Below are 26,882 nucleotides of genomic sequence, written 5' to 3'. Positions count from 1 at the left end.
AGTGGCAATTTAGTGGTAAATGTGAGAGAAATGCGTTAGCATTACGGTGAGCTTCTTAAAGGTCCAGGATCCGTGATTTAAACCGCGTTCACCGCAGCTGTTCTTCAGGAGCTCACTCGACACGCATCGCATCCCCCTCTTTCTCCTTTCTCTCTCTCTCTGTCTATATATATATATATATATATATATATATATATATATATATATATATATATATATATATATATATATATATATATATATATATTCTCTAAGCTCTTCCATCCCCTTTCTACCGCTACCGACCACGTGACCGGCCTCCCACACTCCGCAGATAAACACTTTTTCCACTTTGACACTCCTAAGGCTAACACATTAAAAGAAGAAACTAAACTTTGTCTTCGTCGTTTTCCTGCGCTTTTCCCCCACCTAACTTGTAGAACAGCCAGAAATACCAACTAGAAACGCGGACAAAGCAACACGTTTTCATTTTTTTTAATTGACGTCTTTCCCTGGAGACTGTACCTTATTTAGTTGGTCGACGAGGCAACCGACGACCTAATAATGTAACATAACCCGCGTCAAGTGAACGGAAAATTGGCAGAGATGCTGGGTGAGGAAAAGAGAAATCGGATGAGCTAGTAGTAGTAGTAGTAGTAGTAGTAGTAGTAGTAGTAGTAGTAGTAGTAGTAACAACTTTATCCTTCAAGGAAAGGGGCAGGACGGCAGAGGAGGGCGAGGGGTCTATTCGAGGTAGTCCTCCGTCACACTCTCACCTGGATGGATAAGGCTGAACCCTTTAAATCGCGCGGCGGCACACGACACCTAGCCGTGACTAGTAATACAGTCTGTACTCAGTGGAGCGTGAAATGTCACTGTTGCGTTGATTATAGCCACGAATCGGATAAACTCCGTTCGCTTATTTCTACGCGATTAGTCTATTTTGCCTCCGCTGTCCCTTTACCCCAATGCCCTGAAAAAATCAGCCCCGTTGCTTTGAGCTGTAGGGCGAAGCCCTTTGACAGAAAAATATCAGGCGTTGAGCCGTTTCGTCCTCCTCTCCACACGCACCGCATATCGTGTATATCCCTTGGTACTTGACTTGGCGCGTCTTAGTTCGCAATGCACCCGTCCTGGCTTCAAACAACCTAGAGCTTGCCCTAGAATTATCGTAGATATTTTCTTTAGCAATTTCCTGCATGGAAGTTCTGTGTGTTCCCAGTGCCGATTTCGTCTGCGTCCCTGTCTTCCAGAGTCTCCGTTTCTTTAACAATTTTTTCTTAACCTATGTTTCTTGGTTTGGTAGCCGTCGCGGTAGCACAATTGGTAGTGCAACGCACACGAAATGCGGTGGCTGTGGGTTCGGCTTCCACCGGCGACACGTTATCTTTTCGTCCACTATCCTTTTTCTTTCTTTAATTTCTACATTTCAATTTCAAACACAGCTAATTTCCCCGATGCTTTCCGTGGCTTCATTGTCTGTTGGCTTTATAAAGGTGACTGAGGGCACTCTTGCCTAAGCCCCAGCTGTATCTCTATAGGCTCAGATATTTCCCCCCTATTTTATAAGCGCCTTGTTACCTTTATAGATATCTTTTAAACGATTACTTACTGCATCCTCCACATCTAGTGTGCTCAGTAGGTTCCACAAATCCTCTTGAATTACACTGTCATAGGCTCCCTTGATATCCATAAATGACAGCCATAAGGAGCCTGTGTACCTTTTTTTTTGCTATTTCGCTGCATTAAACCACCTCAGGATCTAGGCTCTCGTATTGGACTAAACGCTAAAGAAATTGCACATTCGTCGTCAGCGTCACCGCTAATTATCGTCAATCGAAGCAATCTGCTTAGAAAGCTTCGCTTACATCGATTCCCACAGTGCGCGGGATTCTTTCAGAGCGCAGCTAGGCTCCCGTTCCTGCGGCGAGCGTTGGCGTTGCCCCTAGCACCCGAGCGAACGAGCACGGCGAAAGACGAAAGCGAACGCGGAGCGTAGCGGAAGATGAAAGACGCGAAGAGGAGGGTACGGCAAAAAGGGTGTGAGGAAAAGCGTAGTGCGGCGACGATGACTACGAGATGGCGCCAGATTAGCGCGCGTCGTCTGGAACGTCTGTCGGCGGCGGCGGCTGCTGTGAATCGCGCCTATGCGTCACCCTCGCGCTGCCTCTCGCAATCTCCAGATTATCGAAGCAGTCGCATCCAGGGTGTCGGAACGAAGTGCTTTTTTTGTTCTGGCTTTACTTTCATTCCACCGAGAAAGCTTTCGTTCCGCTCCTGCTCCGGAATGCGAGACCGCTGTTCCGATAAAACGAACTTGAACGAACGGTAGAACTTCGGTAACAAATCGTTGTAGCCATAGGAAACGAACCGATAAGCTCCTCAGCGTGCAAGCCTTGGGTTTTGCTACTATGCCGATCTGCTGGTGCACTGAGCGGCTGGCTTGGTTGCATTAGCGGAGCGCCCGACCGGGTATCGCACGCGCTATCCCTGCCTGACATACGCGCTAATTCTGACGTTGCCTGACGTCGGTTGTTTCGGATTGCCGACTTTCCCATTGAACTGAAAACCGATCAAAAATATTTTGGTTTTACTCCGAAACAAACAAACAAACAAAAAATGAATAACCTTTCGGTTACGTTTTTGTTCCGGCCGATGATATCGTCAAAAGCGTGGCAGTTTGGGCGAGTTGGTATGTCATAACTGTTTAAGGCTAGTAGCGCCGCTCAGGACGAGCAAAAAAGCGCTCACCCTGTTTTCCGCTCCCTTTGATTACCCCTACTTCTTTCCTTTTTTGCTCGTCCTGAGCGGCGCTACTAGCCTTAAACGATGATATCGTATTGTTTCGTTTTTCGTTTCGTTCCTTTCCGACTCGCTGGTCGCGCCACACTTCGCTGCGTTTGCACCGTGTCTCACGAGACAGGTTGTCCGCGCCAGCCAATATATCGCGATGTGAAAACAGGTATAGAGCTGCGCTCAAATCTTGCATTAAAGTATCGTAATCGTCGGTGAACATTTTTTTTTTTTTGAGAACATAGGAAAAGATGAACCGCGCATCCAACACATTGGGAACACGGGCGCACACAAACACTTCTTAGTCGGCCATGTGAACTACGTCCTACAACGACAAGCAACCGGAAGCTTCTATGGGCCGCAGGCCCAACCGCGTGCGAAGCCGTCTACCCTGTACATTCTTACGCTTGTCGCGTCACTACCACCAAGCCAGAGGGTGAGAGCATCTCGCTTCCGAAGGAAACGAGAAATAAAAATACCGTAGAAGACTCAGTGTTGAAGTGGCGATTACCGGCTGGGTATCATAAAGGCAGCTTTGCTGCGGAGGCAGCTCCGTTCCCTTGCTGCAGCTTCCGCGGATGACGGCCTTGTTCAAAGCTTGCGCCCCCCCCTCCCCCTCGCTTTCACGTGTCGCGCTTGTTGTTCACTTCACGTCGCTACCTTATAGCACGCGGGCGCGCGTCAACTGAGCCGTTGCGTGAATAGCACGTCCCCCCACCCCCACTTCCCTCCACGCCCGCTTTCGAAAATGCCTGCGTTTCTCGTGCCGCACGCATTTGCATGACAAGTCGACGGCTCCCGCGTCGGCTCGCATATTGCATCGCTTGTCGCTACCCATCTTCGCACGTGTGTCACGAGAACATTTCGCGGGGGGGGGGGGGGGGGGGGGGAGCAGGACAGTAAAGCGACGACGGGGGAAAAGAAGACACAGAAATGACCGAACGTCAAAGAAATCGCGTATGTTGCCGAAGCGCGTTTATTGTCTCTGGAAAAGGGGCTCTCGAAACGAGCGAGGATACCGCGTATTACCCGTTCTTGTCCTCTCGACGCGCCGCGCTCCACCGCGTGCGCCTACGTATGCGGCTCGCAAATTGCGTGCACTGCGGTCGGGGGAGTTGAAGAGCCGATGACGCGCCGGGCCTTTTTGTTTAATGTTCGTGCGTGTGACGCGGGCATTGCTCCCCCTCATGCACGAACTGCGTGCGACAGCCCGATTCCGCGAGGGAAAGGAGCGGAGGTTGTAAACGGCACTTTGGCAAGTTGAGCCGCGGCTCGCATTTTTTTATGATCTCGCTGCGCTTGTGACGCGTTATTGTCGCTGGAACACGGTTGCGAAAGTGCACGCTGCAGCAGGGGTTCGCGTGGCGAGAGAAGTTTGCGGTGGCTCACTGCGCCTGGGCGACGGGTCTTCTTTTTTTTTTTTTTTTGTGTCAACTGGGCTAAGCAGAGTGTGATTGTCCGGACGCTTTTTCTCGCATGTGGTCGTCGTATCGAGCAGACTGGTGGGTGATCCTTTTCGAGTTACTTAGACGTTTTTAGCCTTAAATAAGTTGGTCATCCTTTCTTGATAATTGCGGAAAAAGTATGCGAGGGGTCTGTCGCCTTCATGTTTGTGACTGCCGTCGTTACTCGAACTAAAAGCCCCCTCATCAGGTTGCGATGGTAGCACTAGTGTGGAGGGGCTTTACCTCGTACCGAAGCAGTGTTGTTTCTCTCTCTTTGTCCCTTTTTAAGCATGAAATGCTTTTAGCTCCCATTGTTGGCGACCTTCAAGTGACCTTGAGCCAGAAGCCAGATATGTCATACGGGCAAGTTACGAGATTTAAACGATATACCCCCCCTCCAAACAAAGCCCCCCCCCCCTCCCTTTGTGCAGGACCACAATACATACGCCAGTTCCTCTTGAACAAATTACAAAAAATATTGCTTCCGAGTTCTTAATGTTTGTTCACAATATCACTCAAGCTGTAACTTCTAGTAGGAGGAGGAATAAACTTTTATTGTACAACTAGCACTTTATGATGGCCGGGCCTAAGCCTCCCACCCAGGTTTGGTCGTCGAGGGCGGAGCTCCGCAGAGCCTCATGCAACCTCGACGAGGGAGTCGTGGTGTTAGTCTGTGTGTAAACTTCTAGTACGATGAAGTTTTATTTGTCATTCCCAATAGGCCGACGTTCGAAAGGCAGATACAGGGCAACGTACTCTTCAATTCTGGGAAATTAAATTTGCTGCGAATCTACTGCGCTCGCCGAGCTGGCGTGGCGTGACCGCGGAAGCGTCTGATGCGCTGCTTTGCCCAAGGAGGTTTAAAAACCTCCTTGGCTTTGACTTCATGGAGGAAGGAAAAATTTAGGGAAGAGCATTACGTCACGCAGCCAGCCTTGGCAAGCGGACGACGCTCCGTGAAGCCAGCCCTTTGCTCAGTAGCGGCCCAACACGTGACCTCTTGCGTCGAGATCACGGAGCATGAATCGAGATTTGCTCGATTCATGCTCGCGACCAAACGTCTCAATTGCTCGAGACGTTTGGTCGCGCATCCTTCAGCCGGTTTTCTTCTAGCTGGGCAGCGTCCATATAGGACCAGTGCACAATATGGCTTGGCGCGGCGTCCCTTTTCCCTTTCTCAATACCCTTTCTCAACATCAAGAAAGCGGAGCATGAGAAACTCGACAACATGCTTAGAAAACGTACTAAACGGACACTAGGGCTTCCCATAACCACCTCAACGGAGGTGCTACACAGGATGGGTATGCACAACACATGGCAAGAATTAACAGAGGGAGTCTGAATAGCGTAGCTACAACGACTCAGCCAGTCAGAGTCCGGGAGGACCATCCTTGGATGGATTGCCCTCCAGACTGACAGAGGCCAGCATGAAAAAACGGACATTCCTTCCGACACGAGGAAACATTTATTGATTGCGCCATTACCGAGAAATATGCACATCGCACACAACAAAGAACGCAGGGAGCACAGAGTTAAAATCATAAGAAGAATGAAAGGTAAAAGAGCTGACCAGGTAGCCTACGTCGACGCAACATGCGGTAGACACGGGGCTGCAGTCTCGGATGTCCTAGACGGTGACGGAATACCCAAAATCACGGCCTCGTCACGCACTAGAGATGCAAGTAGGGCTGAAGGAGTCGCAATAGCGCTCACTTGCACTGGTACACAGGCGAACATAACCATTAGCGGTAGCAGAACAGCTATATGAAATTTTTGTAAAGGAAGAATATCGGGGGAAGCTAGATGCATACTCCTCGGTAGACCAATTAATAGAAAAATATCCAGTATATGGATAATCGCGCACGAATCTGTCCCAGGCAATGCTGCTGCACACGAACTGGCCCGAGCTCTCTATCGGGCAGCTACGGAGCAGCCCGAAGGCGGGGAGCTGAAAGTTAGTGTAATCACATATCATGAAATAACTGAACATAACAAACTTGAAAGGAGGAACCTCCCATCTCCTGATCGGTCTCTCTCCTACAATGAGGTGCGTATACGGAGACGATTGCAAGCCGGTAACCACATCTGCCCAGGCAGACAGGGGACGAAAGTGATGCCAAATGCAAAGATTGTGGCGAGAGAGGGGTACGCTAGACCACATATTCTGGGAATGTGCCGGTTCCCCAGGGATCAGCCATGACATAGATAGTAGAGAAGCCTGCGAGGTCTGGCTGTGGAGCGAAGACCCCAGCGTCCAGCAGCAAGCCATCCGCCTGGCGGCTGAGGCCGTGAAGAAGCAACTTCACTAGTCCTTAGTCAGCGGGGAGATCCCTGATTCCCCCTCGGCCTGCATGCCGGAGCCGGGCCCACGCATCCCCTTTTCGGTGGAAATAAAAAGTTCTTCATTCATTCATCTAAGCGGGGAAGCAAGCGCCCTCTGCCTCTCACGCGCCCTCTTACCCGCGCGAGAGCAGAGCTCGGCGCGGACAACCCCCCGAAAGACACACAGTGCGCGAAAGTGGGCCTCTTCGATTTTCGGAGTTCTGGCAGCCCGCTGGCAGCTAGATGGCAGCCAGTTAGTTCCGGTTCTGACAGGAAGTCACATGGGCTGGGACCCCAAGACAACCCGAACCTGCCCGAAGTTTGCAAAATCGAACGCCGGTACAGCTGGCCAAATGTAAACATGCTACCAGCATGGCAGCGCCCGTCGAGGCCGGCGCGCGCTCGGCGTAGTCGGCCCATTTATGCGTTGCCAGCTTGAAAATATATTGTTGCATTCAGGGATACGATCACTTTCGCGCGATTTCACGCGACTCGGCGCAGGACGCGTACTCGGCCAATCTCGCTTGCGCAGCGTAACAGATGGCCTCCGACGCGGCGGATGAGAAGACGCGAAATCGTGATTGTATACTCGAAAGCGATAGCTGGAGGATCCCTGCTCGCAGCGATCACGTCGACCACCGGTGACATTTGATGAGTTGGCGTTGTGTCATAACAAGACATGAAAAAGCAGGTTATCGGGTACGTCTAGCTCATACGCATAAAATTTCGCGTCGACCTGCTTGGGCTTCGATTTCGTAAAGTTTGTTGTGGCTGATGGTACTTCTCATTTAAGGAGCTGGGGACGCGGCTGGCGCATGAAAATGCACGTCGCCTGTGACGAGCGAAACGTTTCACACGAAAAACAACATTGGTCGCAGTCATGAGAGCAATAAGCCAATGTACGTGTGTCTAAATGTACCGAGTGCAATCAGTGTATTCTTAGATCAACGGCCTGCAGTTCGAACACATATCGGTTTCGAGCTGCCACAGCATACGACGGAGAGACGGAGCAAACACGGGCTAGCTGCAAGGCCTTCGCTAACTGCAGAGAAAGGAGATATACATACGCGAGATATGTGAAAAGGAACGCCACCAGAGAAACACGAACCCAAAATGTACCGCAATGTGTGAGTGAGCGTATACAACTTGCCTGGAACACGATGCAGATAACATGCACGCATGAGAGCGCGGCGCGCTGTTCACCGCCGCGAAGAAGCAATCAGCTGGGGACACGCACACAAAAGCTTCAAACGGTTCACCACGGCTCGTATCACACCGCTTCGCGATGCGGAACGGTGCGTTAGTACCTAAAAAACGCTAGAAGTAAGGAAATCCGAAGATGACCGTAGACGGTTGGCTGAGCGAGGTAAATTTAAGTCCTCAAGCACCCGCGTTGCAATCCGTGAAGTCCCCGTAAAGATGGCGGCGAGCGCCCATCGCCTCTTTTAGTCGTCTGCTAGCCAGAGAACTTCCAGAGAGCAGCCAGACCAAAATCGTCCTGGCAGGTTCTGGCAGCCCGCGGGTAGCCAGAACCGTCCAGCGCGAGCAAAACGAACGCCCGGCGGAAGTGCGTAGCGCGGTGGGCGGAGCAACCCGAGAAAAACGAAGACGCTCTGGCTGGCTCTGGCAGCCCGCGGGTAGCCAGAAGTGGAAAATCGAAGAAGCCCAGTGTGACTCACTGCATTGCCTCAGAGATCTGGCGGCGCGTGCTCGCGCTGCATGGCATCGGAGGCCATGCCCACAGACTCCGGCTGCCATAGCCACGCCTCCAAGGTGCAGGGGTCAGTTCACCTCATTCCCTACTGAGAGTCAGTGCTGTGCTCGCGTGCTCTCCGTATGCAGCATTCTTATTCCACCTTGTTCTTCTTTTTTTTTTCGGAGCGGAATACACTATATTCCTCAGCGCTGAGTCTCCAGTTTTATTTACTCCTTCGACCTCGAATGTCGGTGTTTATATCTAAGACGCCTAACCCCACATTTCTGTAATTTGCGTGTTGTATCCCCTTCTTTGTGACGCTGCAGTGTCAACCGTCAGCTAGACGGTTATGGTGTAGCCACCAGAATTATTTCTTGTAACCACGAATGAATGAATAAAAAAAAAAAAAGCTCTGACTATGGCATTCACTGTTGGGACTAACGTAGTATATGCGCAAGCTGTCGCATCTGCAGCTTCGGCTCAGCTGCGTGTGCTGGTTGTGAGAAATTCGGCGCTGTGTAGTATCGGTGGAGATTGTCGAATGCAGGGCACTATGGTCAGTAGGACCGGATGCCTGACCATCGCAGAAGCGGAAACGATGTGAGGTAGCTTTTTGGGCTGAGAAACATGTCGGGTTGCCAGCATTGTCGGTCAGTGCGGCGCTAAGCTAGAGGCCAGCTTTTCTCAAGCGATTTTGTTAGAAAAGTCCCACTTCCTGCTCCGCACACAATGTGTCAAAGCTGCCTTGCGTGCCCTTTCCCCCCTCTCCCCCCATATATAATAAAGAAGTCTTTGTAAGCCTCACGTTCTTTTCTGCGCCAGGCCGATAGCGTCCCCTAACTTTTGGTTCTCATTTTTAAGACTCCCGATTAGCTATAGAAGTCTACGAGGCAATGACTGTTACGATTGCTATGTTTGTTAAATTGCTTTTTTTTAGATTTCTGCTGCCTTCCTTCTGGAACAATCCTCCCCCCTTGCAGTACCTTTTCTCTCAGGTTGCTCTAGAGTTTTTCTTTCTTCCTTGCACGTGATACGGCTTTGAACAGTTGAAAGTGTTTGAGACTTCATGCTTCAGGAGCAACATAGTCAAAGCTTCTTTTTTTCTTTTCTTTCCAACTCCCAAGAACGCTAGGAGGAATGGTGAGCACCGCGATAGCATTGCTTATCTGGCTGCGCTGAAGCATCAGCCCTCTGCATGTTGTAAACCATGGCCCGTATCCCCCCCCCCTCCCTCCCCGAAAAAAAGAAATTTTTGATCTTACGCTAAAACTGTTCCTAAGAGTAGATGCGAACCAATCGTGGGGTTGGACATATTATTATTAGCGAAATCAACTAGTCAATGGCAAACAGCAGCTGCGAACGGGAAGCATTGCGAATTAAGCCCCAACGTTTTTTTTTGTTTGTTTTTTGTAAACTCGTGTTCGCCCGTTTAAAGCAAGCGCGCCTAGTGTTGACACAGTCTCCATATGTCGACGCAGCCCACGCAGGGACCGCGGGTTGGTGACGCAGCTGTGCAAGACAGTGCCGTTATAAGCGAACGCCAATGGCTAGCATGCGTTACACAGGCTAAGCCTTGTCGCTGCCGGTTTTCCTTCAACACCTCCCCCCCCACCCCATGCCAAGAAATATGTCTGCCACTTACACTACATTATAGCATACAGCCAAACACGGAACAAACATATAGGAGCCAGTGACGTAGTGTTGTGCAGACCAATTTTATTCGTCCCCTTTAATTGTCCATGCTTAATGCTGGCGCAATACAGAGGCGGATGCCGATTACTTGTCTTCTTATTGTGCTGGAAATAGGTTACACTTGGATGGTTTCTGCAAAGATAAAAAGAAAGAGAAAGAGAGGTATGTTATATTAGGCACGAGACACTGCACAAACGACGCCAATGTGTGGGACGCCAACAATCGGTAAATCTAAGCAGTGCGTGTGTGGATTAGTCCTTTGAATCGAGAGGACGACGACGAGGCTTGCGCATCTGTTCTTACGCTTGACGAAGGCACAGGAAACGAGAAATGATAACCGGTGCCGTCGAGCCTATACTGCCTGCACATGCTTACGGAGATGGTCGTTCCTCTCCCTCTTTCTTGTGTGTGTGTGTGTGTGTGTGTGTGTGTGTGTGTGTGTGTGTGTGTGTGTGTGTGTGTGTGTGTGTGTGTGTGTGTGTGTGTGTGTGTGTTTGTGTACGTGTTTAACTATTCTTACGAACATAGTACTAAGGTAGGTACCGTTGGTTTCTGAGTTTTCTTTCCCCCTCAGCTGAGCGCGATGTTTTTTTTTTTTTTCCACCAGCTGACAAATTCTTGCTACTGACTGTTTTCTTATGCCGGCTACAAGAACTAAGCCGCTAGGCAGATGATTTGTGTATTGCCTTTAGGCGAGTTTGGCATCTTCTGTCACGCTTACTTTTTCGCAGTAGCTGAACTAAATATTGTACCTACATCAATCTAGTCATCTTGCCGAAGGAGACCGAAATGTATACTCACACTTCCTCTTGCGGAGAAGAGCACCGTAGTGGTAGGGAGAGCCAAGACCGTATCCGTAGTTCAGGCCATAGCCGAGGAGACCGTGGCCGTAACCGTAGTGGCCAACCCCGTAGCCGAGGGTGCCGACACCGTAGCCATAGACTGGGGCGGCGTGGTAGGCGGCGACAGCTGGGGCAGCGTGGGCAACGGTGGCGACAGCTGGGGCGTGGTGGACGGTGGTGGTGGCCACAGCTGGGGCAGCGGCGTAGGTGGCAACTGGAGCAGCAGCGTAGGTGGCCACTGGGGCGTGGGCGACGGTGGCAACGGCTGGGGCGTGGTAGGTGGTGGCAACCTTGGTCACAGCTGGGGCAGCGGCGTAGGTGGCAACTGGAGCAGCGGCGTAGGTGGCAACTGGAGCAGCAGCGTAGGTGGCGACGGCTGGGGCGTGGTAGGTGGTGGCAACCTTGGTCACAGCTGGGGCAGCGGCGTAGGTGGCAACTGGAGCAGCGGCGTAGGTGGCAACTGGAGCAGCAGCGTAGGTGGCCACTGGGGCGTGGGCAACGGTGGCGACGGCTGGGGCATGGTAGGTGGTGGCAACCTTGGTCACAGCTGGGGCAGCGGCGTAGGTGGCGACAGCTGGAGCGTGGGCGACGGTAGCGACAGCTGGGGCGTGGTGGACGGCAGCCACCCCGGAGTAGCCGAGGCCGTAGCCGAGGCCATGACCGTAGCCGTAGCCGAGGCCATGACCGTAGCCGTAGCCGAGGCCATGACCGTAGCCGTAGCCAAGGCCGTAGCCGTAGCCCAGACCGCCGAGGCCGTAGCCGGTGTAGCCAGCAAAGGCGCTGGTGGCGAGAGCCAGGAGGACGCAGGCACGGATCTGCGGAGTTACGCGGGTTCGATCTCACTCCGCCTTTTACTCATACTCAGCAAGCTCAGGACGAACCGCACCTTTATTGTTGCGTGCAATTTGAAGGCGGTACCCGTAGGCATAACAACACTCAGTACATTAAACTATATTCATCGCCTGGACGTGGTCTTTATACTTGGCGTTAACTCAGTGGCTGAAAATGCTGTAGCTAAAATACTCACTAATTTCTCCCATACTCACTAATTTCTCATTAACTATGTACCGTCGCGTGGAATGTGACTATACCATGCGGTGTTAGTTTCGGGCAACTGCCTATCTACCGAATTTCTAAGCCTGGAGCAAAGCGTTCTCAAGCACCACTGCACATCCTATTCAATCACGCTTTATCCGAATGGGCATAACACACGACAAGAGTAATCTCCATGCGCATATTGGGAGTTAAACGAATGTATAGCCGTATTACCCCCCCCCCCCTCGCCCCTCACACATGGCGCATTTTCTGAAAAAGCTGTACGATAGGCTTTCCCCCGAGTCGCCCATCCCAAGCGTTTTCGCTACTCGTAAGAACGAGAGGACTGGGTGGCTTACCATGGTGACTTTCAAGAGCTGCTGCTGTTGAGCCAACTGCTGATCGAACTCGGTCCGGTGGGCCCTTTTTATACGAAAAATCTTCCTTCATGCCGCTGACACGTCAGAAGGTCAGCAGCAAAATTGAACAGGAAAATACAGCACCCAAGAATTGCAATCATTTTGTTATTCCGAGCGTCTCCGTAAAAAAAAGGTGAAACAGGAGCGCGGTGAGATACTGTACGCGTTTCGAACGGCGATGAAGGCACCGCGCCCTAACCTTGACGAGGATGCCCGTTAAAGATTCCAACGAAGAAGCGAGACCAATTGAAAGAGAGAGAAAAAAAAAAACCACCCTTGAGAGAAGTCTATACCGCGCATTGCGCAACTGTGGTCAGGTCGTGCCAGGGGAATAATGAGCGCAGAGGGGGTGAACGCCGCGTCGTGCGGCGGAAGATAAAACAACGAGATAAATTACATGCTTGAGATGCACTGCCGCGGAGTGAGGTACCGTATTTTCTCGAACGTAAGCGTCGTTTCTTCGGGTGGAATTCCTCACCCACTTGGAACTTTAGTAACTTTTTCCGGTATTTTTTTTTCTTTAGTGTAGTAAGCCTTTCTGGTAAGTTCACTCTTTCGTTCTTTTAGAATACGATGAGTTTTAGAACACCGATAAGGAATTGACTACGCCCGAGCAGACGTCATCAAAGTCCGTGACCTCACGGGAAGCCCGGGGCTGGAACTTCAAATTGGTGCCGCTACCAGTCTCTCGCTCTTGCGCCCCCCCCCCCCCCCCCTTCCCGTCCTTTCTTTTTTGGCTTATGAATCCCACTGTCACGGTAAGAATGACTCTTCTTTTTTTCTTTTTTGTTTCTTGCAGAAAAGTAATATACCAGTGCAGTCAAACAAATTTTTCTCATTTAACGAGGTTCTTCAAAGTTTTACGTTCGTCATAAAATTTTGACCACCTGCGGCTGTTTAATGCCCATCGAAAAGTCAGTCGGTACGTGAAAAAAAAGAGGTTTTTCCGTCTGCTTCGCATCGGAATGAGAAGGCAGCAGGGATCGAACCCGCAATCTAGTACACTCGGCACTTCCAAGCGACAGCCTGAGCTAGTCGCTGAGTAACTAACCATAAGGGAGAACCTGTTGTTGGGTCGCGCGATAGTTTGCCTAGCGGATTACATTTTCTTATGGCTGTCGTGTCCTTAAACTGTTTTAAGTGGTTCACTGAAAGTGCGTGTCACGTGAATCATTTATTTCAGCAATTGGTGTTTCCGCTATAACAAAAAGGTCGCCGGAAAAGAGCGAAGAAATGAAATGAGTTCCTGCAGTAGCGTCGCGTGGCGTTACGGATCATGACAGTGTTCTTTCGGATCTAGTTAATTACTTGTCGATATAAGAGGAGTACCATTGCATTCTTAAAAAAAAAAAGGATTAAAGATTTTGCAATGTTGTGAGAACTTGCCAGGACGAGAAAATGCGAGCGAACAATGCGATGTTTTAAGACGTCACACCATCGTGGTGGTCGCTGCGGCTCGGGCGCCAGCTTCCGGAAAAAGATAATCTTGTCTTCTGAGCTAGTGTTAACCCTTTTCAACTGAATTAACGAAAGTATAGAGTTAAAAAAACTTGCCAGCCCAAAATTAACTTGTTGTTTGAATTTAGCGGCCTATTAAAAGTTTTACGTCGAATCCCTAAGTTGTGGCGGTGGTGGTCAAAGTCTTTCCCTCGACGGAATGATTGCAGCCCAGGAGGACCGGGACGACTAAGTGATGATATCGCGACGACAGTGCATTGCAACATGACAGACGTGTTGATAGACCGGCGGATGTGTGGGCACAGGAGACGCAGTTTCGAAACTTGTTGCTTGTACGACAGTAAGAAACGACGCTTATGGTCGACGAATTGCGGTAAATTGCGCGCGTAGAAGGCCGTGGCACAAGTTTCGGACCAGTGTCGTGAGATAAGGCGTGTATGCTTAGTCCATAACAAGGACTGCGCGTGGAGATGCGACCGCTAAAGAACGCGGCCACCGCCGCAGTCCGAAGCTCATTGGTACGCGGACAGTATCCGTGACGTCGATGCCTGCTTCGGCGAGAAATCCGCGGAGTTTAATGAAGCGGTTGGCGCCTAAAAAAGAAGGGTTCCTGAAAATTTTCGAGCCGGACGTACCCGTCTTGCGACGGCACTCGTAGCATACGGACAGACGGTCGACTTTCATTAATTTAATTTCGACGGGCGATTGTGCGTCTGGGTGGCATACGCTGACGCTATGTTGGCGGCGTCGTGCGTAGCAGTAGAAGGGTAGAGATTAATCATTACGGCCGCCTGGGGTTCTTCGGCGAGCGCTCGAGCACGAGGGAGCGTATTTCTTTCTCGCTTTTCAGTTAGCCCCCCCACCCCCCACCCCCCTTTCGGAGTGTGTGTCGTCGCCGCAGATGGAAATCGAAACCGTGACCTTGCGCTCGCCAGCAGGAGACGCGGCAGCCGCCGCTGAGGTGTAAGTTGAGCAAGATTTTCGTACGCAATCCTGAATGTCTTTGGCTGGACGTTCCGTGAGGGTGACCTGCTGTGTGCGAGTGGCAAGGAAGTCGGGAAGTTGGGCTCCTTCACAGCGCTCTCCGAAGCCCTATCTGTCGTGTAACTCGTCGAGTTGCATCCAAGGGATACAGCAGCCCACAGGAAGACGGAAGTACGAAGTCACAGGAGATGGAAGTATGAAACTTGTTGAAGGCGTATGTGAAGAAAGAAATGCGCTGATGTGTGTCTCATGTGCATGGGATACATATGTCTTTCATTTCTCTCTTTCTCTCTCCCTGTGACGACCCTTGAGGTATCATTGACAGTATATTCTAGGTAAAGTAATACCGTCGAATTGCAACCCACTCCTCCCCTCTTCCCCCCCACCCCATACACCATGGACTTGCCCATCTGATTTCGATTGCCTAAAGTGGAGTCGACAAAAATGACGAGCAATTTTTGACCATTGTGTAGTCCCACTGTGAGGCCATCTGGCTCGAAAGAGACGCCACCAATCTTCGCCCCCTCCCTCCCCCCCACTCTCTCTCTCTCTCTCTCTCTCTCTCTCTCTCATGAAAAAAAATGTAAAGGATGCACGAGGTACCGGGAATTTCGCTGTAGACAAAACAAAGGTGATTGTTGGAACCGGACTGCTCAACACGAGAGCAGAGTTGAAAGGTTTAGAATTTGATTGCTGATACGTCCGCGTCATCATTAAATGCTCTATAATAATAATAATAATAATAATAATAATAATAATAATAATAATAATAATAATAATAATAATAATAATAATAATAATAATAATAATAACAGTAATTTTAACAGCAATAATAATTCAAGGGACACTTAGTTAACCCTACGTGGACGAATACGAAAGCATTGCGGGCACGCCAGGAGAACGCCGTGACATGGCCAACGGCGCTCGCCACAATGTGCGCACAACGGAAGGTCGTCGATTCTAGCGCCTTAATTAACTCTAACTTTATTAACCTCGCCTTAATTAGCACCAGAGGTCGTGGGTTCGATTCCCACCAGAGGTCGTGGCAGTCGAACCCACGACCTCTCGCTATTAGGGCTACTGAAGGTGGTCTGCACCGGACCGTCGTCAGTTCCTCGAAGAGGGAGGACGCGTTTCGAGTGAGATCCTGAACGACACCTTGCAGTGTGGTGAACGTGGTTTCAATCATCGGTCCTAAACCTCAAACAGGTGCGATGTAACGCTAACGCATTTCTCGCATTTACCGCTAAATCGGCACTGAATTTTTTTCCTTCTTTCTTTGGCATCGAATCTTGGACACGACGAACTTCATCGTTCAAAGATCTTTCTTTCCCAGAGCACCTTCGTCCCGGTTACGGCTTCTAGAAACACGCCCAAGTACCATGGCCTTGTTCCGTTGTATCGTGAATGTCGTGCACGTGTTGTTTTCATAATTTCGTTCATCTTCCTGAAGTGGTCAGCTTCTTGATTGCATCTGCTAGTGCAAGGTAACATACATTCGCTCTTCGATACTTGTCTCGGTTTACTCTCGCCGCTTCAAAGGTTACGATCCTGTATTTCAACCATGGGGTGTCGTCGCTCAAGCCCCATTGCTTCGTAACCACTTACGAGGGGGAGATCAAAAAGTTTTGCAACTTGGCTATGACCAAATATGTGACAGTGATCTCTCTCCACCTTTTGTTTAGGGCATCACTGCAGCCTAGCAAGGTCTGAATATCAAGCCTTCCAGTTCGTTGCTTGCTCTGCATCAGTCAGTCCAACACGGCGTCCTCCCACGATTTCAAGCTCGAGTACCGGAACGTTATCAAATTTTTGCGCAAAGAAGGAAGTTCCGCCAAAGAAATCCACAGTAGGATGGTGAATGTGTATGACAGTGAATGTCCTTCATACGCCACAATGACTCGGTGGTTCAATGAGTTTAAACGTGGCCGTTTGCGCTTGGAAGACGACCCGATGTCAGGGCGGCCGACCACTCCAACCGATTTGTACCATTCAGCTTCAGCAGAGAGCCTTATCGTGAATAATCGCGCCGAATCAATGTGTCCGAAGTTAACGGAGAATTGAACATTTCTTATGGCAGGGCTTTCACTATGATCCACGATCTTTCAGGTATGTCGAAGATCTCGGCACGATGGCTGCCACGGAACCTCTCAGCGCAAGATCGACACCACCGCGTGCATTCATCAGGGGAACTTTTGCAGCTCTCTTCAAGCGACCCCCCAGAGGATTCTCTCTCCCGCTTTGTCACTGGGGGTGGGACGTGGCTGTATCAGTGGGACCCATAAACAAAACAGCAGTCTTTGCAGTGGAGTCATTCGCCGACCCCTCCCGCGAAAAAAATGAACACTCAACGCTCAGGGAGGAAAGTGATGGCGACACATTTTTTTGGGACGCATAGGAGATCCTTCTCATTGAGCATCTTGAAAACAGTACGCCAGTTAGAGGCGAATACTACGCCAAGGTTCTTCGAAAGCTGCGTAAAGCCATCGTGGAAAAACGCCGAGGATGACCTCTTCCTGAGGTGTCCTCCTCCTGCACGACAGCGCCCCGGTTCACAGGTCTCGCGTTGCCCAGGCTGCCATTTGAAAGGGTTGTTTAGAACAGTTGGACCACCCACCCTGCACACGCGACCTGTCCCCGAGTGACCTTTATTTATTTCCGAATTTGAAGGAACACCTCAAGGGAACGAGGTTTGACGACTTGAACTCGCTCCAAACTGCCGCAGAGGAGTGACTTGACAACCAGGAAGAAATATTTTTTTTTGCAAGGTATCAAAAGCCTTCCAGGAAAATGGGAGAATTGCGTTAGTGTTAGGGGAGATTATGTTGAAAAATATATTTTTTTCCAAGGTCTAGCAGTTTTCCTGATGTGCGAGTTGCAAAACTTTTTGATCACCCCTCGTATGTGCTAGCAGGTTACGACATTGAAACCTGTTTTTTATTCTCTCTCTCTCTTTTATCCCTGACAGACCGTCTCCACTGTTGACGAGAGTACCGACGTGGACATCGATGTGGACGACAGCCATGCACGGCATTTGAGTGAGTGGCCTCCCATATTCTGGGCACTGTAACCTCCGGTGGAGATTATGTTGGTCGCAAGTTGCGCGCACCATTGCCTCCGAGATGACAGAAGGCCCGCGAGCTTTGAGCTATGACGTCACCTGCAATGCGAGAGCTTGTACCTTGAAACAGTATAGGGGGCCTTAGTGCGGCGTCCGCGGCTCACTGATGGCACTCTGTTCAGGCACCTTGTTGAACATTAATTGAACATAAGATGCGAGTGACATCTAGCGCTGTCGCCGTGTTTTACGTTGCGCGCGTCATGGCCTCAGAGATCACGCACGCAGGTCATGCGCGGGTGACAAAACAAGAGTGGTGAGCTTGCGTGTGCTGTCGCGACAGTCCAGTACAACTGTTGGAGTGTTTACGATCCGGCTACGTTGCATTTCGCTGAAAAAAAAACTATAACAGAATTCTTGTAGTCCCTCTGTTGGCATTTTAATGCTCAAATCTTGTTCCATAACTGGGATACCACACCTCACGAATACCATCGCGTATTTGCCAAATTAGGGCCCTTGAGTAGGAATATGTAGCTCACAACTTCTGTATTTTTGTTGACTGGCCTTTCCACTATAGCTGGTCACTGTCTTCGTCATCACTGCCACTTACTGCTACCCACGGAAAGCCCTGGCCTTTGTATCTCATGTCTAGTCGCACTTAACTGGTGTGTTGCTTCACGATAAGTCGTGTGCAAAATTGGTCAAAAGTAGTATACGGGCTACGTTGCCTGCGACCAACCGGTCTGACTACACTAATGTCGAAGATTGGACTAGTTGACTCTACATTATTCAAAGTACAACAGCGTGCCTTCTTGACCGAGGACAACGCCGAAGAACAGACGAGGACAAGCGCTAACTTTCAACTAGGGAATCTTTATTGCAAACGAGAGATGCCCACATGTTGCCGAACGTAAACAAACAGCGAAGGAATGAGTGAAGGATAATTGCCTACTCTAATTGTTTGCGTTTAGCAACATGGGTATATTGATAGCTACATTACCACATTGGGTATATAGATGGCTATACACAAAGAGGACGTACATTCTCGCGCATAGTCTTCCCCATGTGTGTCCACTGATTCGTGTGAAGCGATTTCGCTGTAACGGGAGCTTGCTCCTGTGATTTTCTTTGTATCTTTCTTTAGCAACGAAGTGCGAATGTAACAGTAGTTTGTTCAATAAGAACGGTAACATCTAGAAATGTGCGGTCACCTTTGGTGCACAGTACTTGCACGTTACTGATAGAGGAAGGTTCGTTTGTTTTAACCGGTCACCCTTAGATTAGCATTAACTGCGGGACATTGGTGTGCTTACATAAGAATATGCCACACTTCTTTCTGTTTCCTTGAGCTTGAAATGCATTTAGCTGCCGCTGTCGGCGACTCTCAGGTGACCTTGAGCCAAAAGCCAGCGCCGTCATCTGGGCACTCAAGCGAGAACGTCTGGGCAAAGTGCGACAACAAAACGAGATCATCCGGGCAACTAGACAAAACTTAAGAAAATGCGATCTCTGGCCCACAGCCCCTTGTACAGGTCCGCATTACATGTGCTAGTTAAACAAGTTAAAATAAATATTGCTCCCGAGTTCTTCGGAATGTTTGTTCACAATTTCACTCGAGCTCTAACTTCTACTACGCTGAAGTTTTGTCATTTCCAATAGCGACGTTCAAAAGGCAGATACAGGACACCGTACACTTCATTCTTATCTTTTGGCGCTGAGACAAGGTTGCCTGTGCTATTTTGAATGCCAGCGGTCCGTGAGTTCCGCGGCGCGGGTTATGCGTCGCCTCGAGAGATGGCGCCACTCTGCGTAACGCCTCCTTCAGGCGCTTCTTCTAGCTGGGTAGGGCGCTCTGTCTCCCTGGCGTCTTTTGCTGCCTGTCGTACCTCCTTCAGCCAGTTTTCTTCTTCTAGATGGGCAGCATCCATGTGGACCCGTGCACAGTATGACGAGGTGTGGCATGGTGGAGTGTGCCATTGCGAACATGCACTACACCCATTTTAATATTGTGGCTAGTAACATCTCCAACCGATCTGATTTGCCGGTTGCCATTTCGTGCTTACATCTATTCTCGATTACGGGAGAGCCAGTAATTTTCTCTGTGTGTGTTAGTTGTGCGCGAATCCTAAAGGCTCTAGCTTTGTGGGGGGGGGTTATAGAGTTCTTCAGCATTTTTAAATGCCAGGATACATTTTGCACTGCTGTTCTAGCAGCAATGTTGTAGCACGATGTTAAACTAAATATATTTGAAGTCGATAACTGCCTTATAACGGAGTGTCGCCATGCGTTGTGTATTGTACTACGCCCGTGGGCACTTACTTGAACTTCATAATATTGCGCCGTAGACGAAGGGAAAACACTAGGAGGGAGCGTCACCGGACTTTTTTTTTTTTTTTAGTGCAGTCATAAAAATACAAAGGAGAGGCTTACCAGAAATAGGCCCTGGCCACGTGGTAACTATCGCGAATAGGACAATGCCTTAATAGGTGCGGCGACCTTGGAAAGCGTACTAGAAGCCGAAGAGAGGGAGGGGCGTCGTCAGAGGAAGCTAGCTTGCTGAAGCTAGCTGCTTGACGTCATGTTCTTTTTTTTTCCCTCTTCGTCCATGTATCGCGCACCTCACCTCGCGTTCTGCCGAAGGATTCATCCGCGATGACGCTATCGCGGCATTATTTGCCAATGGGAATTTCGCTGGTTTGTTTCTGTCAACTTCTAATTTTCGCAGAAAACAGCGTTTTAATAGGCTGCGATGGCATACATAATCGCGTAGTTATGATATTTATGAGGGAGTTTTCGAAATAGGAGCTGCAGTGAGATTCGCGTTCCTCGCATTTGGGGCAAGTGCAGAAAGCTTTTTTTTTTTCGCTCTTCTTGTTTTCCTTCGCGGTTTGGCGGCTTGCGCTTAAAGCGACACCATTGCCAAAAGGCAAAAACTACGCAAGAAAGTAAGAACAAAAATTTAATAGGTGATGCTCAAAGCATGACTGACACGACATGTTTCCGGCTTCTGTTATCGCTTCCGGTGCCTACTATACGGTAAACAAAAGTATGACCTTCGATATTGGCTTCTGTTATACTCCGAGGGAGCCGTCAGTTGGCGGTGCGACTTGTACATCAAAAATGCTCTGCTTATATGTACTTTTCTCTTGTTAATAATTTTGAGAATTAATATAAGCGAAAACGCCACCTGATTATTGGGTGGTTGGCTTCGGATGCGGATTAACTTCCGTCTGTTCGACGACAGTAACAGCGAGGCCTTTGACCTTTTATTTACACAAGCTCATAATCACAATGCCGCAAATAGCGCAAGAACGTCACAAAAGGTTAAGGAAATGGATGAAACGAGCCTTCACTCTCACGTAAAGTTTGTTGCGCACTGACGAAAGATATTGACAGAGAAATATAAGGTAGACACAAAAAAAATGACAACGCGCGCGCACACGCTCAGAGAAAAAGAAAGAGGGGCGAACACACACACACAGTGACTGAAAAATGATTACATCTGGTCACTAGGCTCTTCCTCAGCGCCCTTGTCGTCGGCTTTTAACCTTTCTGTTCCATTGTTGCCCTGAATTTGCAAAGTATAGGGAATTTTGGCATGTCCGGTATTCCGCCAAACGAAGGCGGACTGGCTGTTTTGCCGGATGGCTGGAGATAGCCGGAAATAGCACCAGGTAGCTGCACCGTGCAGGCCACTCACGTTTGCGCTCCCCGCTCAGCCGGTATTCCGCTCCCCGCTCAGCCGGTATTCCGCCCCATCTGCCTGCGCTTAGCGGAATATCGGGCACGTTGAAACTCTGCTATGTCGCCATAACAACAAGCCCGGCTAACAACCATTTTGATCTCGTAATCGATGGTAGCTCTCGTAAACAGCGGTTCTTTATCGCTCAATCTTTCTCACTGACGTACGATTCGAGAAAGCGGTCTAACGTCGCCCAGTCTTTGCGATTTATTAGGCGAGGTGAGCGGAAGCGATAACGCGGATCGTTATGATTCTTTGCTCACGGAAGTTGGGTTTTGCTCAGTGGTCTCGTCGGTTTTCGGTGCATGGCAATAGACGGGTAGTTAGGATGGGTGCCTGCACGTTTTTTTTTTTTCGTGATGCAGATATTTCCATCTTAGTTATTGGGGCCGGAAAGCGGGTTTCGGGCACTGTTCTGAAACTTTCTGTGAGGAAGTCATAGACAGACTTACCCGGATTATGTCGACGAAACTTTCAGACGAATAAAAACTTTTTTAGTTATTACCGGCAGCTTTTAGTCGTTACCTGCAGCTTATATCAGTATCCCTAAATAGGAAAGCTTACGATCATTCCATTCTATCGATACTAAACTGGTCTTAAGTAGCGCTAACTTCAGGAAACGCAATATCGGAGAAGGGAGATACGCACCAACTTTATAGGCTGAAACTTGGATGATAAAAAAAAAAAGCTTGAGAAGAAGCTAATGACCGTAACGAGCGATGAAATGAAAAATTACAGGCGCACCTAACAGCAAGAGAAAGGAATGTAGCTGTGTCGATTAGATGGCAATCGATGGTCAGCGATATTGAGTAGCTGCCATTATATACAGTTGGAGACCAGCACTGCTAACTGTTGGGGTTTATGCGTCTCCAGTATTTTTTTTTCTGTTCCCGTATTCTGTAATGCCAGAAGCAGCGATGCAACGGCGCGTTAACCAGAACGCGCAAAACTGTATTAAGCCCTGATCCGGATCAGCTCCGGTTGTCTTGTTCCTGTGCGTCTTACTGATACCCGAAGACAGCTCAGGGGCATAATCGCTATCGAAGTCGGCTCTTGGCGACCGGTACGTTACTAACACCCCGAAGGCTGATTCGTTGCTTTACAACGAATTCACGAACGCGGTGCCGCCGCTGCTGCCCTGCTCAGTCGCCACTGAGCTGCGACCAGCGCTAGCACTGTGTAGCGTGACGCGCTTGACGAGCGAGCCGCGATCGCAGCGAGTATTTTAGTCCTGCTGGCACAGCTTGTGGAAAGGCTGAACTCGTATGCGTCGCTTGTTGCGACACATCCGCGTGTGTGACGCGTCTAACGCCGATGTCGAGTTTGCTCGGAAATGGCGACTCATATGTACGGCGTCGTCGAAGCCATCGCTGAGGAAAAGGGTGCGAAAGTCTACGAATGCGCCAAGCGATGAAGAGCCTGCAGACGAACTGAGAAAGGCGACAGTGGGGAAGCGTCGGACCCGTTGTGGAGCGGTCGCTCCCAGGTTACGCCGGCGATGCGTGCCGCGAACCTCGATCGATGCGATAAGGTCGGATAAGATCGATGCGATAGGGCCGGTTAGCACTCGCCGAAATTCCGTCGGACAAAGTTGTGCAGAAGAAAACTGGCGGCTTCTTTCGCTCATTATCTCACGAATTCGTGTTAAATAAAGGTTTTTACTTTGCTGGACATGCTTATAGCCTGCTCACTAGGAGCGTATGCGGTGCTCGATCTTTACAACGAAGTTTCCCGTATAACGAAGCATTTGGAAGGAGCGCTTCGTTATAAAAGCGTTTCACTGTAGCGCATGTCCTTAGTCTGCACTTGATATTTTTTTTTGCAAATGTGAGTTTTGCAAACTTCACTCAAGCGACATAATAACTACACGTGGAATATTATTAGATGTGCTGGTTTAATCCTCTGTGAGCGCTCATGCAGCTTAGGCGCTGTTTACAAAACTGCGATATCGTGATTATATTTTGCGGCGAACCTGTTGGTGTGCCTATAGAAGCGCTGGAAAACGTTGCACGCACGTTTTCCCAGCGTCTTCGGACAACAAGATGTTTCGGCTAGTTTAAATTTGGAGGGAATTAAGGGCCTGTTACCGGGGATGTGTGAGCAAAGCTGAAAAGTGTGCGAGTTAATTACGGTCTTTCGAAAAGAAAAGCACTATAATACTAGCGCTCGAAAGGAACAACATATCTGAAGATTGGTTGTGAGTCTGCCAGGTAGCACAAGTTTCGCAGTGTTCGTTATTCTATATCTTTTTTTTTAGATGCCCGTTTCTAAACTTGCCTCATGTCTTGGCCGATTTATACAGTCTTTGTACTCCCATCTCACAAGTCGTTTGTAGCACTGCCAAAGGTACGAGGCGCACACAGGTCGTCACACAGGTTCCTTGCGCAGAGGAACATAGTTCCGCGCGGAACTGTCTGATTATTGGCGGGTCTAAAGAGTTTTTTTTTTATTTTTGCTTGGTACACGATACGTTACAGCGATACGTGACATCTTAGGACATTCGCGCTGCATGCACTTCGTATACCGCGAAGGACAGTGGCGGTGAGCAAACGACGCGGCGCGGATGAACACATTTCGAAGGGCATTCGGCCTTCCTATTGGCTGAAGGAGACCTGCAGCTTCCACAGCGCTGCAAACGACTTGTGAGATGGAGTGCAAAGTTTATCATATAAGCGCGCTACTAAAAATTTCAGGTATTTTCCCGACGCCGTGCGTCACTGTAGTTTCAGGTTTCCCTTTTTTTTTCAAGCGCGACAAATCACATTCAAATTGCTTTGGCACTTGCCTAATGGTACAGCGTATCTGCGTCGCACGTATATTCTCGTAGGGGTGGTCTGAGCCAAAGCTCCTTATTGCGGTTCTGCTCACAGTAGCTCCGCAGGGCATCGTAAGATGGCTGACAGATAAGCAGGAAGGACGCCGTGAACTCGCGCGCGGCATTAAAAATGCGATGTGCGTCCGTGTACGTCGCTTCGGCGAAGGACGCACTTTTCCTGGAGATTCCTTCACATTTGAAACGATCTTTTCCTTGGTCTTCTTGGCCGAGACGAGACAAGTTACCACAAAACGCGAGAGTGCGATTAACAAATTACGTGTGAACGTGTCGTCGCAAGATGTCGCCACCAGCGCTGCGTTTACCGTTGCCCGGTTAGCGTTACCGGAAGCCGGTGCCTGTGCATCTACTGCATTTAGCAGTATACCGGAACTGAAACGCAAAGAACCACGCTGGTATAGCGACGACTGGTGCGGGTTTTCTCTACTCAGGATGGACGGGAATGCATGCTTTTTTTTTTTCATGCTTTAAAGACGAGGTCTTGGCGACTTAGGCCCTACATTTCTGTATGTGGTACATGTGTTTCCCGACTCTGTCGTGGGCCGATTCCGGAGATACTGCAGTCTAAACATAAGCACTGGGTATGGGCCCCTGGGGCCACTGGGTGTGTTACGACTGTGACGATGGTGGCGATGATGACAATAGCTGGTTATAATAATTATTACTATGGGCGACGATGGTAACTGTTGACAAAAAATTGGAAGACGATTTAACCTCTAGTTGACATCTATCAAAGGTTGTCGTACCAGCGTGACTATGGCAACAAATTAACGGTTCGTACACCCCATCCTCAACCCCAACTCGCCGATGAAGGCTCTCTTTCGTCGACGTCAGCGAGAGGTTGAATCGGCTTCCAAATTGTTTGCCTCTTTTTCTGTTGAGTGACACTTGTTTACACGAGCAAGAGGAATAACAGAAACCAAGGTGCTAAATTTTTTCGTCAATTACAACCGTACGATGAAACGGACAGTGAAGCTAGTGTCAAAATGAAGTGTCAAAATAACGAGGAAAACGGAAATGAAAGTGAACGAGGAAGACAACTTGTGGCCGGTGGGAATCGATCCCACATCAAAAGCGTTTGGGGCTCTACCAATTAATTAGCGACCGCGGCGGCCTTGCTCCCGTCCACTTCATTGGTCATTTGTTTTACGTGCACCACATTAGCTCTGCGAGTGTCAGCCAGCGCCAATTACGACCCTGGCGGCGGTTGCGAAACGTCTTTTCAACCTTAGGAGCTTTCAAGCTTATGAGCAGGCAGCTAGCCAATAAATACTCGTGTGCTACCTCATGGCATCAAGACCGTACAAATCGAGTCCCTCGCTATGCGATAAACGAAAAGATCAAGGGATCCGAATGGCTCAATTCTTTTGGTGGAGTTCTTAGAGCACACGTGCTGAGTAAAAAGGGGGCAAAAAAAAAGGACAGGCAGAGTGAAAGAGCGCTTGTTTGCTAGTTTGAGCTGTTGAAAGTGTTACTATAGTTACAATTGTTTGTTAACTACAGCCATAGTGTTGGCTAAAAGAAGCCATCGAAAACATTGGGGAAATTTAGCGACAGCCACGTGCACGTTTGTTCACGTTTTGTATTGTCCCGCTTGCCAATCCCACGTCAGTACGCTCAGATTTGAGGTACGAGGACTCTGCTCTTTTTTTTTTTTTTTCCCCGGCTTGCCCACTTGCACAGGGCCCAAGCGTCGCAGCGTCCCCGCGGCCACCTTCGGCTGTCCCGTGTGCGGCGTGACGCTCCGGCAGCAAGAGCTGCAGCAGCACTGGCAGCTCGAGGTGGACAGGCTGCAGGGAATCGCCAGGTATATACCCACGATTAGTCTTGTCGCACACGCCCCTCCACGCTGGTGTCGCGCCGGTCGCCGAAGCGAGTGGCTTTAATCAGAGCGCTCAGAGATCGCTGCGCTAAGCCAACGAGTGGTTGTCCGAATCCACGGCCCATACGGTGGCGCCCTCTGAATTTACAATGCGGATCTCAGAGGCAATGCTTTTGTACGTTGAACGCGCCGGACGCGACTGCGACAGCCGGGAGCACGTCATAGACCTGGGCTTCTTGGACAGCATGCGCCTATCGGGAAGTTTTCTTACGAAATGGTTTTATGACGACGGGACCAGGGGAAGAGTGGCCAGGGCTGCTTCGCAGTTATTTCCCGTCGGAGGCACAAAGCGGGTTCCTTTCGCTCGCGCAGTCGTTGTCAAAAGTAGGGCAGGCTGCTAGGACGTGTCGGTAAAGACACTTGTTGCTCGCACCTCAGAAGCGGATGGTTCGCACCACACGAAGCCATTGCGTGAATGACCACGCAGCCGTGTTTTTATCACGTGTAGTCGGCCTCCCGCACAGCTTGAAGGCTATGCCGAGAAGGAGTCGGGCTCTTGTCTCCACACTCCAAAGCTCTCTAAGCGCCAATAGGTGTTTCCGCGGGCGCGACGCAGCCAGGACTCGGAAACGCTGGCACACCTCGTGATTTAGTTTCTTTAAAACTGTGCGTGATAAGTAAATTAGTCCGTGACCGGTATACCTCCCACGGCGAAAGTTTTATAAGGGCCTTCCACTTGGCGTGCTGCCGTTGCTTTAAAGA

At 49.7% G+C, this 26,882-nt stretch overlaps 2 protein-coding genes across 5 annotated transcripts in view; one reads left to right on the top strand and one right to left on the bottom strand.

The window, feature by feature from the left end:
• Window positions 1-26,882, top strand: part of LOC142560663 (E3 ubiquitin-protein ligase Rnf220-like) — a 74,673-nt gene that overhangs the window by 3,138 nt on the left and 44,653 nt on the right. For 2 of the 4 annotated variants that reach the window (XM_075672906.1, XM_075672905.1), the window contains exons 2-3: window positions 17,634-17,703; window positions 25,982-26,105. The exons of the other annotated variants lie outside the window; for them this stretch is intronic. In XM_075672906.1, the coding sequence (XP_075529021.1) occupies window positions 17,634-17,703; window positions 25,982-26,105 (194 nt within the window). The remainder of the gene's footprint in view (window positions 1-17,633; window positions 17,704-25,981; window positions 26,106-26,882) is intronic. 4 annotated transcript variants of the gene reach the window in all.
• On the bottom strand, window positions 9,991-12,181 carry LOC142559591 (uncharacterized). Its single transcript, XM_075671174.1, has 3 exons — window positions 12,164-12,181; window positions 10,729-11,584; window positions 9,991-10,059 (listed from the first exon to the last, which is right to left on the bottom strand). Coding segments are annotated over exons 1-3 (861 nt in total). The 5' UTR covers window positions 12,167-12,181; the 3' UTR covers window positions 9,991-10,057.

Source organism: Dermacentor variabilis, chromosome 10, assembly GCF_050947875.1.
Source record: "Dermacentor variabilis isolate Ectoservices chromosome 10, ASM5094787v1, whole genome shotgun sequence".
NCBI classification, from domain to species: domain Eukaryota; kingdom Metazoa; phylum Arthropoda; class Arachnida; order Ixodida; family Ixodidae; genus Dermacentor; species Dermacentor variabilis.
Note: the sequence above shows the minus strand (reverse complement) of the source record. Positions and strands in the feature narration are given on the sequence as shown.